The 13,578-nt window shown below is 49.4% G+C and overlaps 1 protein-coding gene across 8 annotated transcripts in view; it reads right to left on the bottom strand.

Annotated features, from left to right (window-relative positions):
• The window catches only part of ST3GAL3 (ST3 beta-galactoside alpha-2,3-sialyltransferase 3), a 244,633-nt gene that overhangs the window by 193,000 nt on the left and 38,055 nt on the right, over window positions 1–13,578 (bottom strand). For all 8 annotated transcript variants that reach the window (XR_012804050.1, XM_075616099.1, XM_075616098.1 and 5 more), the window contains exon 2: window positions 11,227–11,371. Coding sequence is in view for 7 of the 8 variants with exons in the window: in XM_075616099.1 (XP_075472214.1) it covers window positions 11,227–11,347 (121 nt within the window). In the remaining variant the exon portion in view is untranslated. The remainder of the gene's footprint in view (window positions 1–11,226; window positions 11,372–13,578) is intronic.

Below are 13,578 nucleotides of genomic sequence, written 5' to 3'. Positions count from 1 at the left end.
ACATGCCTTAGCACCGCCAGTAGTGTTGATATTGCACACTTTACCTTACTGGTTTTAGCACCTCTTATTTATGGTCTGTTACAGGCATTTTTTCGTGTTTCATATATATACATATACATATTATTTAAGTTATGGCGGGTGGAAAAGGCGACAAAAAACCTCCACCGTTAGCATATAGCCAATAAAGAATATCACTTGTGAGCACATTCACATGTCTTAGATAGGTCTGCAACCCTGCCTTCCAACATTATCAGACATACAACAAAATAGGAAGCGCTCTAACTAAATAAAGTCCAAACTTTACACACATACACACACACACATTTTTTTTTTAATCCAGAGTTTATAATGAGTAGCAGATGTTAATTGCAATCAAATCCAACACAACCATGAGAATTAAAACGTCTTACAATCACAAGAACAAAAAAATCCTATTGGGATTCCTTTTCTTTGATAAAGGAGAGGCTGTTCTTTTGCTCAAATTTTGTCCCCGTTTTGCAGCTGAAAGACTGGTAAATAGGCCTATCAGTCTCCAGGCTCATGTGAAATGTTCTGTATGTCCATCGTCACCTCTTCTAGTTCCAATCAAACAAGAAACAGTCTGGGATTTCTCAGATCTATTTATTCTTACTATAGGAAAATGTTTTGTCACATTTCCTCTTCATTTTGTAAACTTGTCACGAAACCAGAACAGAAGTGAATACTTTGTGCAAATGCCAATGGGAACGCTCAGTAGGGGAAAAAAAACAGCTTCATTCAAAGTGCCAGGACATTGGGAAAAGAAATGCTGTCAGTGTCTTAAGACACGAAAATGAGATTGCAAGCAATTTTAGGTAATAAAATGATTAACGCATACTATGTGCAGCACTGCTTATGTGATCTGCGCTATACAAGAACACATTATTAGTATGATTACATTAACTCGGGGGGGCTCAACTCCAGCCCTCAAGCCCCCCCCCAAAAGGTCATGTTTTCAGGATAACCCAGCTTCAGCACAGGTGGCTCAATCAGAGGCTCAGTCTTTGACTGAGCCACCTGTGCTGAAGCAAGGATATCCTGAAAACCTGAAAACCTGACATGTTGGTGGCCCTTGAGGACTGGAGTTGGCCATCCCTGCTCTACAGCTAAGAAATAAGATATACACCCCAGTCCAGTCCTCAAGACACCCCCCCCCCCCCCCCCAACTGGTCTGGGTTTCAGGGAATCCCTGCTTCAGTATAGGTGGCTCAATCAGTGGCTCAGTCGAAGCCTGAAGGTGGGATATCCTGTTGGGGGGTGCTTGAGGAGTTGGAGCTTGGAGTTGAGCCCCCCTGCATTAACTGTATGGATATTGTGCATTATATAAGGCTGCGCTTATAGTGCCGGCGACAGTCACGGCAAAACAAATGTATTGCCGCCGTCGCGTGCGCTTATAGTAAGCGCGACGCGATGGAGCGACGGGAGCAACGCTGGCGGCTCGAATTCTTGAAGTGGTCAAATTTGATTTTTCAGAGGCTGTCGCCACATGTGACAGCCTCTGAACCAATCAAAGACGTAGCAGCTTCATCCAAAAATCCTGCTCCCTTTGCAAACGAGCGCAGGGCGCGATCTGGACTGGTGGTGGGCAGAAGGAGGGGGGAGAACCTCTTCCGTAATCAATGGCGGGATCAATCACGTGACTGATTCTCAAAGCGGTCACGTAGTCGGAGTGCCGGACGGGGCTGTGGCACGCTGACGCTGGACTCTCCGGCACTGAAAAAGGTTTAAACGGCTGCTATTTCAGAATACGGACATCTACAACCAATAGAGGCAATAGTGCCATCTAGTGGTCGGCTTTATTTAATGCATAGATCCTGAGCAGTTCTGCAGAGGTCAAAGGAGAAAATAAATTTCTTTATTACTAGAGAAAGAGCAGAATCCACAACACAAACTGTTTTCCGGCTGAAGTTAATATAGTTTAAATAGAGATCTATGAATAACTGTGGCAGAAGAACATTATCATTATCATTAGATAACCTTCCACATAGACTCTGCTCCTGCTTATTTCAATTTTTCACACTGAAACTCACTGGTAAGTTAAGCTAATGTAAATATATATGGTACAGATGGTATTAATGCTTGCACAAGGTTGAACTAGAATACGCTTAAGCCATTAATGATACAATTACATAGCGGTGAGCTTGTGGCTCGTCTACTTGTAAATGTTTTCTGATCTGACCTCTTTGGTGTAAATTGGGGCTTTTCAACTATTTCTCCAGTTATTATATAACTCACCTCGGACTTAAAAGCCATTTGGGATACAAAGCTGCAGTGTACAGGCATACCCCGCTTTAACATACGCAATGGGACCGGAGCATGTATGTAAAGTGAAAATGTACTTAAAGTGAAGCACTATTTTTTTTCCACTTTACGATGCATGTACTGTTCTGCAGACATCATATATATGCATAACTAATGTCAATAATGCATTTGTAACCAAAATAAATACAGTAGGCTTTATAGAAAGAAAATCTTTAATGTCAGCTAATTTTTTCTTACTAGTGCCCCCACAAAATACATACCAAAAAAACCCATCCCTCTAAATACATGTAACCCCACCCCGCCAATACATATTAAAAATGCCCCCGCCAATACATATTAAAAATGCCCCCGCCAATACATTTTTAAAAGACCCACACCGCCTCAATATATTTTTAAAAGACCCCCCCCCCTATAAATATTTTTAAAAAATCAGGCCGCACGGGTAAAATCATATCTCCTCCAGCACCCCTCATATCACCCTCCCCTGCATCTCCCTCATATCACCCCCCCTGCATCTCCCTCATATCACCCCCCCTGCATCTCCCTCATATCACCTCCCCCTGCATCTCCCTCATATCACCTCCCCTGCATCTCCCTCATATCACCTCCCCCTGCATCTCCCTCATATCACCTCCCCCTGCATCTCCCTCATATCACCTCCCCCTGCATCTCCCTCATATCACCTCCCCCTGCATCTCCCTCATATCACCTCCCCCTGCATCTCCCTCATATCACCTCCCCCTGCATCTCCCTCATATCACCCCCCCTGCATCTCCCTCATATCAACCCCCCCCTGCATCTCCCTCATATTACCACCCTCATATCATCCCCCCCTGCATCTCCCTCATATCACCCCCCCTGCATCTCCCTCATATCACCCCCCCTGCATCTCCCTCATATCATCCCCCCTGCATCTCCCTCATATCACCCCCCCCCCCTGCATCTCCCTCATATCACCCCCCCTGCATCTCCCTCATATCACTTCCCACCTGCATCTCCCTCACATCACCCCCCACCTGCATGTACCTCACATCACCCCCCACTTGCATGTCCCTCACATCACCCCCCACCTGCATGTCCCTCACACATCACCCCCACCTGCATGTACCTCACATCACCACCCACCTGCGTGTCCCTTACATCACCCCCCACCTGCATGTCCCTCACACATCACCCCCCACCTGCATGTCCCTCACACATCACCCCCACCTGCATGTACCTCACATCACCACCCACCTGCGTGTCCCTTACATCACCCCCCACCTGCATGTCCCTCACACATCACCCCCCACCTGCATGTCTCACATCCCCCCCCCACCTGCATGTACCTCACATCACCGCCCACCTGCATGTCCCTCACACATCACCCCCCACTGCATGTCTCACATCCCCCCCTCACCCACCTGCATGTACCTCACATCACCCCCCACCTGCATATCCCTCACACATCACCCCCACCTGCATGTCTCACATCCCCCCCCACCTGCATGTACCTCACATCACCCCCCACTTGCATGTCCCTCACATCACCCCCCCCCGATGTCCCTCACATCACCCCCCCACCCCATGTCCCTCATATCACCCCCCCATGTCCCTCACATCACACCACCCCCTGCATGTCCCTCCTCCCTTTCTTTCCCTACCTCAAGCAGCGTGCAGGTTGCGGGCGGCAGAAGCATGGCAGTCAGAGGCGGCACACGCACGCTAGAGCGCGGCTCTGAGCGGGCTCGGGGGAGTGATCGGAAGAACCGAGGGGGGGGGAGTAATCGGAAGAACCGGGGGGGCTCGGGGGAGTGATCGGAAGAACCGAGGGGGGGGGGAGTGATCGGAAGAACCGAGGGGGGGGGGAGTAATCGGAAGAACCGGGGGGGCTCGGGGGAGTGATCGGAAGAACCGAGGGGGGGGGGGAGTAATCGGAATAGCCAGGGAGAGGGTAAGGTGACCGGAAGAGCCAGGGAAAGAGGGAGGGGGGCGGGGGGTGATCGGAATAGCCAGGAAGAGGGGAAGGTGATTGGAAGAGCCGGGGAGAGGATGAACCGGGGAACAGAAGAGCTGGGGGAGCCGGGGAACGGAAGGGCTGGGGGAGCCAGGTGAAGGAAGAGCCGGGGAGAGGAAGAGAGGGCACACCGCCACAGCACGCACACGCCGCCCCCTGGTGTCCGTACTCGCGAAGCACGCGTACGTACACAGGGGGTAAGGTGCAATTAAAAAAAAATGTACGTACTTGCGAGTGTACGTAAAGCGAGTGTATGTAAAACGGGGTATGCCTGTAGTTTGTTTAGTAGCGATGTAATCATACTAAAGGTGTATAGGCTACCACTACTCTTATTTACACGCATTGCACAACGCTCCAATAAAATCAGGAACCATAACGTGACGTTACCCAAAACGGGACCGGACATTATGTTCCCAGGGTTAATAACTGATCCACAAAGCTAATTACATGCAAAAACAATGCCCATTAGAATAGGGTTAACATCACATTGGAGGATAACGTTACTGTATCTATATCTCGTTATGCGAGTCTTGGCATTACTCCTATCCAGACCCTGAAACATGGTTTTTGTTGGAGTGGGGAGTGAGAGGAAAGGGACATTACGCGATGTTATTTACATTATGCCTAACTATGGCATAACAACCCATCCATACACTGTAAAAGCCCTATTTCAGGGAGTAACGGCAAGTTCAGCTATGATTTAAATAGCAGCATTATGTTACATTCCTCCTTAACCCACTTCAATGAATAGATGATGATAAATAACTTTATCATTTGCATGTCACTATCCCTCACATCCGTTATAGTTCCTGTTCTGCTCTTTACGGCGAAAACATGGCGCCATGTCGTGGTGTTGGATACAGCGATACCATTAACGGGATGTTAACTCCGGTTACCCTCATGTTAAGTAGCCTAACACCGCTTAGTGCATCTGCGCCTTACAGTTCTATTCTGTTTGGGGGGAAAAAATATATTTATGGAATACTTTTTCAATTTGAATGCATCAATATTCCAGAATAACGTCCAAGAGATTTTCTTCGATGTTTAGCACGTTTAGAATTTCATGTAATCAGGCACAGTACCACTACTTTTTGTAAACCACTTTAATCGCGGTTTGCTAGTATTCATACAATCGGAGGGACATATTTTTCTAAGACTAAGGCCCTTATTCTGCAAGGTGTGATTAGTGCAAGTGACGTGCAACCACATATCCCCATTCACTTCAAGGGGGCTTTCCCGCGCTTATCACACCTTGCAGAAAGGGCCTATGTTCCAACACAAATGGAGCGCCTGTCTGAAAAAAACTGATGAATCCGGACATTCTGAAGTGCTGTAATTCCGAGTGCAACATGTTACAGTTACAAATAATATAGCGTGTATATACACCCTCGCGGGAGCAGTATGCGTGAGGAGAGCGGAGAAGTCTGACTTTCTGGGGGAAAGGATCGTGGGAAATAAATAAAGAATACATGTCAAACTATGGTGAAAATATTTTTTCATCAGCTAATTTTCACAAAAAAAGTTGATATAGGTTTAGGGTTATTGTAAAGAAATAAAAATGGAGATAGATGTGAACATGAGCAGGCAGGTAAAATCAACGTGTGTGTGTGTGTGTGTGTATCTATATATCTATATATATATATAGATATATATATTTCTCAAACCGTTGTATGTGTGTTTGTCTGTCCGTCCTGTGTCTTGGGGCAATCACATTGAACCTTTGGCTCGTCACTCCGCCTCAGGCCAATGTGATGGCTCCCTTGGCCTGCCCGCCCCCGCACACCTCTCATTGGCCGGTATGGTCACACACACACTCACACTCACTCACACACACACCGCGTGCTCCTCTCCAAGATGGCCTACCACACGATGTGCAGTAGCCCAGGTAAGACAGTACACCCTGCGCCTCACACCCCTTCCGCAGGCGTGCCGCCTCACACCTTACACCCTGCGCCTCACACCTTACACCCTGCGCCTCACACCTTACACCCCTGCCGCAGAACACCCATGCACGTCCCGCCTCAACCGCCCAGGAACAAGCGGCGGAGCAGCTGGCCGGGGAAGCGCACCATTACCTCCCGCTCCAGGCCAGGACCACACATGGTGCTTCCTGCCGCCGCCTGCACGCGCCTCCATTGCCGACCCATCGGGGAACCAAGCGGCCGGCGGGGGGGGGGGGAAGCGGCCGAGCCATCGGGGAACGGGGGGGGGGAGGAGGGAAAGACCCGAGGAATGGGGGGGGGGGAGGTAGGGAGAGGCCCGAGCCATCGGAGATAAAGCAGGGGGGGCGCCCAGCCGCCAAGCCAGCGGGGGAACGGACGCCCGGACGGGGGGGGAGGGGCAAGCGGAAACATAAATTATGACAATACATATGCCCCCTGCTCCCCCCCTCCACCCACCCACTCCTCCCCTTCCACTCCCTTCCCCTTCCACTCCCTTTCCCCCCCCACACCCCCTCCTCTCCCTCCCCCCCCTCCACTCCACCCCTCCCCCCCCTCCACTCCACCCCTCCCCCCCCTCCCCTCCCTCCACCCCTCCCCCCCTCCACTCCCCCCCTCCCCTCCCTCCACTTCACTCCTTCCCCCCCCCTCCACTCCTTCCCCCCTCCACTCCTTCCCCCCCCTCTTCCCCCCTCCCCCCCTCCACTCCTTCCCCCCTCCACTCCTTCCCCCCCCCACTCCCCCCTCTCCCCTCCTTCCCCCCCCTCCCCTCCTTCCCCCCCCTCCACTCCTTCCCCCCTCCACTCCTTCCCCCCCCCCACTCCCCCCTCTCCCCCCCTCCCCTCCCCCCTCCTTCCCCCCCCCCACTCCCCCCTCTCCCCTCCTTCCCCCCCTCCCCTCCCCCCTCCTTCCCCCCCTCCACTCCTTCCCCCCCCTCCACTCCTTCCCCCCCCTCCACTCCTTCCCCCCCCTCCACTCCTTCCCCCCCTCCACTCCTTTCCCCCCCACTCCCTTCCCCCCCTCTTCCCCCCTCCATTCCCCCCCCTCTCCTTCCCCCCCCTCTTCTTCCCCCCCCTCTTCCCCCCTCCACTCCCCCCCCTCTCCTTCCCCCCTCCACTTCCCCCCCTCCACTCCTTCCCCCCCTCTTCCCCCCTCCACTTCCCCCCCCTCCACTTCCCCCCCCCTCCACTCCTTCCCCCCCCATCCCCCCGCCACCCCCCCTCCACTCCCCCCTTCCACCTAAAACCTCCACTCCCCCCTCCACTCCCCCCCCCTCTCCTCCACTCCCCCCCTCTCCCCCATCCTCTCCCCCCCTCCACTCCCCCACCTACACTCTCCACCCCCCCTCTCCCCCACCTACACCCTCCACCCTCTCCACCCCCCTCTCCTCCACTCCTCCCCTCTCCCCCCCTCCTCTACCCCACCTACACCCTCCACTCCTTCCCCTCCTCCCCTTCCTCCCCTCCTTCCCGACCCGCCTTCCCCCTCCCCCGTCCCTCCCCCGCCTTCACCTTCCCCCCCCCCCGCCTCCCCGCCTCTGCCTTTCACCCGGCCGCCTCTGCCGCACGCACTCAACACACACCTGTCGCCACTCACACACCCGCCACACACCTGCTGCCTCCCGCCCATACGCACCGACATCACTGACCCGCCACCTCACACCCTAGCAGGACCCCCACTCAGACAGCACTCACAACCCATGCGCCACCCGCCGCCTCACACCCTAGCAGGACACATTCATCACATTTTTACATCTCTTATGTCACCAAAATATACATTGTACTGTGGTGTCTTTACAATAAACCATTTTTAAACAACAACATCGTATTACATTTTGTTCCATCTTTCTTTTCAACATTATTATCCAACCTTTACAACAAATAGTCACCTATTGTTCCACCATTTATAAATAATACTACCTACTATTACGTATTTACATCCCGGGCAACGCCGGGTATATCAGCTAGTATATAATATAGGTACTCCCATGTTTGAGACCTCACTCACCATCTACCTTGCGCACACACACCCAGGCCATTCTTTTCACAAGAACACTCCCTCAAACCTCTTCTTAGGCTTGTAATAGTGTGTGCGGCCGTGTGCCTGTGCGAGTGCGCGTGCACGTGCCGCACACTTTTTATGTGTATGCTGTGAGCGAGTGAGGTACTGCGTGTATGTATATGTTATAAATACGTTTGAACTAAATACGTTAAATTATTTGTTAACATTGTACATACATACACACGCACACACACACACACACACACATATTTCAGTGGCGGTAGCGGCACAAAATCTTTATTTTCTTCATCTTCCCCCCTGTCAGACAGTTCCACGCTCACTGCCGTGCGCGCGCGCCACCATTATAGGAAGGCTGACGAACCACAGCCAACTATAACTGCCGCGCGCGCACGGCGCAGCAAGCGTGCCCTCTATAGAACAGCCCTTACACACACATCATACTCACCCTTTTACTCAACACACTCCACATAGCACTCACCCTCTTTCTTAATCCTAAAACACCATATTCACTCCCAGCCCTCTCGGACTTACACCACATACCTTCTCCCACAAAAAACACTAACCTACCTCCCCCTTCTCATGCACAGAACCATCGCACTCTCCTCCCACACACCTTGAATATGTCATCTGCTCAGCGGACACCTCCTGCTCTGTCTGGAGATTAAAATGCTTCCCTCTCTCCTCTGTGCCAGGCCGAGAGAGGAGAGGCGGATCACAGACTCTACATCTCCAAGCAGAGCAGGTTGGGGTTTCTTACAATGCATCTGATCTCAGACGCGCTATTAGAGAGGGTTGGGGTTTCTTACAATGCATCTGATCTCAGACGCGCTATTAGAGAGGGTTGGGGTTTCTTACAATGCATCTGATCTCAGACGCGCTATTAGAGAGGGTTGGGGTTCCTTACAATGCATCTGATCTCAGACGCGCTATTAGAGAGGGTTGGGGTTCCTTACAATGCATCTGATCTCAGACACACTATTAGAGAGGGTTGGGGTTCCTTAAAGTCCATCTGATACCAGACACACTATTAGAGTTGGGGTTCCCCGGAAATTCACCATATAATTATTGGGTTCCCTATAGGGTGACCATATTTATCCCGGCAAAAACCAGGACAAATGTCACACATATGCAGTCATGCGTGAATGGCGAGTACCGACCACGCATGTGTGTAGAGCTTGCCGACCACGCAAGTGCCGATCGCACATGCGCACGAGCAGACGGCAAGTGAATGCGCACAAGCAACCGCTCTTTGCGCATGCGCAGTCTGTGCTCGCTAGCCAGATAGAAAACCGGGACAGAGGCCTAAAAACCCGAACTGTCCCGGCTAAACCGGGACATCTGGTCGCATTAGTTTTTTAACCAAAAAAAGGTTGGAAACCACTGCCCTAGAGCAGGGAAGCGCAATCCTTTTTCCCTGCGCCCCCCTGCCAGCTGTCCCCCTCTCCTCGCGCCCCATCCCCCCCTTACCTTGGCTCAGACGTTCTGGCGTCATGACATCACGGCAACGCTTCACCAGAAGCCGTCTGAACCAAGGTAAGGAGAAGTTTACCGAGGTCTTGCATTAATTTAAATGCCTTTGGGAAGCGCGCAGGGCCTCTGTAAACCCCGCGCCCCCGAAGAGAATCTCCCGCTCCCCGCAGAGAATCTCGTGTCCCACACTTTACGCACCCCTGCCCTAGAGTATGACATCATACTGTGGGACTGGGTTCTGAGCATGGAAACATTGTGATTGTCTAATTGTAAATTGTTGAGAGCTATGTGGTCCTGCTCTTAGCTTAAGCTCGCCCCTCCCACCCCTGCAAGGCCAAGTACACACAGGTAATTGTAATAGTCATTGAGAGATTTCTTCCCCCAGGAGAAAGGTGTTTTATAACCTTTGCTGCAGCAATAAGCACCGGAAGTATATTTATTGTCTCTTGCACTTTTCTTTAGATTTTTGTCACTATTTCTTAGGGCACATCTGTTTTTTAGCCAGTTCTAACTGCCCTGCAGCTCCCACACAGCACATAGTGTTTCTACATGTTAACCCCTTAGGCACCGCATACATGTCATGCATCCCATGCTAATGACTAGATAATTGTTTTGTTTCCCCTTTTCTCTTTGCAGTGGAGGAAATACAAAGGACACGATATAACATTGGCAGTGTAGGGACCTGCTGATAGGGTCTATACCTTCATGTGGTCGAAGGCTTAACATGTTTCAGCCAAAAGAGTGAACTATATGGCCCATATATGTGAGAAGCAAATAATGCATCTTATTGGACGTGCATTGGGGAGTCTTTATATATTTCAGGTCACTTTCCCAGTAACGCTCCAGTTGACACAATTAAATATATACATATATAATACTAGGGAGACAGAGCGGCTCAGTGAGTAAAGACACTGACTGGCACTAGTTGGAACCTGGTTCAATTCCTGGTGATGGCTCCTTGTGACCTTCGGCAAGTAACTTTATCTCCCTGTGCCTCAGGCACCAAAAACAGATTGTAAGCTCCACAGGGCAGGGACCTGTGCCTGCAAAATGTCTCTGTAAAGAACTACGGAAAACTAGCAGCGCTATACAAGAATATGCTATTATTTGTTATACTGAGAGACTGGGTTTTGAGGTGTGTGTGTCATATGTAGATATACTCCCAATTTTCTTTAATATAAACAGGATGATTTTGCTTAAATTAAAGACTGTCACAGAAAATACATATATAGCGTACACATGTCAACCTTGTAAGCAGAATGCCAGTTTTCAGTACTATCCTGGTCCCTTCTGAAGTTTAAGGCCAATATCTCTAACCTCTGTAGCTATACAGCTAGTGGTATAAAGAAAGAAATAAGAAAGTGTGTGTATTTTCCTGCATGATCTAAATGTAATTCTAATAGCATAACAACTGAAAGTTTCAGCTAAGGGTCAAGGGCAATTCAGAATTAGAACAGGAATAATCAGTGGAAGAGCAGCAGAGCACGGAAAAGAGGAGGAAAAAGAGAGTGGACTTACGGGAATCTTCCCACCGCAGAAGATGCAGCTTCCAGGCAGAGTAATAGAGAAAGCCCAGCACCAGGAAGAGACAGAGGGCTAGCAGCAGGTTCCTCATGAACACCAAAATTCCCATCTTCATAGCATAACTGCACTCCTACATGACCTGCAGGACCGGGAGACACAAGTTGAATATGTGATACATACCTTCCAGTAGAAACAAATACATTTATCTGAGCCACTGTATCTATACAGGTGATTAATAAACACATTAATAGCGTCTTCAAAACGTATACGCATATAAAGGTCAGATTCACTACAGGGAGCTATGCTTTAACACACCTTAACTACCATTCAGATAAAAAGTTACGTTGTGCTAAACTGTAGCACCATTTAGTGAATCTGGGCCATTGTGAGCCAACATGCAGACGATGAAGAATGGAATGCTGAACTCAACATTTTACTGTATAAATGGAATATAAATGAAGCTCCCCTATGCTCTGCCACTCATTACTGGCAATTAGTTGTTTACGAGATAATAGATATATATATATCATGCACAGAATTGCCACACTCACAAACTGTATTGCCTTAAAAGGCCTGAGTCGTACTCTGTAAAAAAATTGTTACAGCAATCAGGCAAGATCACCAAAGGTGGTCAGGGTTATCAGTACAGGACTACGTATTTTACTTTATATATTTTATTGTTCCATCAGACACTAGACAGGGCTATCTAGTACCTGATGGAACAAGAAGGTATTTCACTATATCCTGTGTTGGAAACCCCGAGCACTTTTGGTGATCTTGCCTGATAGACATACAGTATCTATCCATCTCTATTCATCTTCAGACCTTATCAATTCACTGCTGGATGAAGGTCCCCAACGGTCTTCCAAGTAAAAACAAAGACAAGTATAGTGTAATATATCCAATGATATAATATTCAGCTGCTTGACAGTATGGCGCTTACATGTTTATTCAATAACCTAAGTTGACGTTCAATTTGCACATAGACCTTCATCAGGACACCTTCTTATTCGTGGATTATGTGCATTAGCCTGTATACATACGCTTCACACCCATTCCTGCTTTTGTTTCTTGACCCATTAGGCTTTGGAACTGTAAATGTTTTTTTTTGCCCTTTTTGCTGTGAAAAGGCTACTTACTTTGTGCACTAAAATACATTAAAAATATTACAGCCTTATTTTCAGTCTCCCCTATGTTCACAAAACATTATTTATCAATTTTGACCATTAAATAAAATTATTGACTTTAGTTGAGATTAACCAATCTCATATTAGGGGCCTCATGCAGAGAGCATCGTTATTGCAAAACTCGCCATTTTTTGTTCAATTTCCCTCAGAAAACGGCATAAAATGGCGAGTTGCGAAAAACGCGCCATTTTTTTATTTCTATGTTTAAAACTCGCCTCGCGGCTGGCGAGAACCTCCATCGCGCCATTTTTAAAACTCTCCGAATGCAGAGAGGTGCGAACGGCAAGTTGCGGCTGTTCGCGCCAAAAAAGGCGCGATTCTCGCATTTTTGCCGCGCCACGAAAATATGGCAAGATGGCGCTCGCCGCCTATAGTAAAGGGGAAAAAAAAGGCGCGAATTTGTTTTTACACGTTTCTGAAGCGCGCATCTCGCCAATTTAAACTCGCCACACGCATCCATGTTAAACATAGCAGAATTCGCACTTTTCTGCATATGGAGAATAAAACTCTCCAAAAAAGCTACTTTTTATGAAATTCGCCATTTTTAAAATTCTATGCTCTCTGCATGAGGCCCTAGATGTTAGCACATTTTCTCGTTAGCGCTGAAATGTTTTAGATTAGTAAATACTGTACTGTAAATGTGTGTGCCTGACATCTCTCCACACATACTGATGGTTGTAGATTTTATTTTCCAAAAGCATAGATATATACTAGTGATGTACCAGGTACCCAGAAATTACCCAGTACCTGGCATTTCCGGCACCATTTTCAGTACCCGAAAATTACTCGGACCCGCCACCAGGGGGCTGGAACCCGGTGCCGGTAATTTCCACTTTCCTCTGCTCCCTCGGTCCTCCTCTTGGAGAACGGCTGGAGCAGAGCAGTAGAGGACGTCATTGTTCAGCCGGTGGGAGCAGAGGAACATGTGACCGGAGCAGGTGCATTACTATTGGACAGCCAGCTCCTCCCCGGCTGTCCAATAGTAATGCTGCTGCTCCGGTCACATGTTCCTCTGCTCCCACCGGCACCGGCTGTGAAGGATGTCTTCTGCTGCTGCTTCCACCGGCTGAACAATGACGTCCTCTGCTGCCACCGCCACCAGGATGTCTGCCGCTGCTCCCACTGCCACCAGGATGTTGCCATGGTCCTCCTCGCCCTC

The sequence above is a fragment of the Ascaphus truei genome, chromosome 10 (assembly GCF_040206685.1).
Source record: "Ascaphus truei isolate aAscTru1 chromosome 10, aAscTru1.hap1, whole genome shotgun sequence".
Lineage (NCBI taxonomy): Eukaryota > Metazoa > Chordata > Amphibia > Anura > Ascaphidae > Ascaphus > Ascaphus truei.
This window is presented reverse-complemented; position numbering and strand designations above follow the sequence as displayed.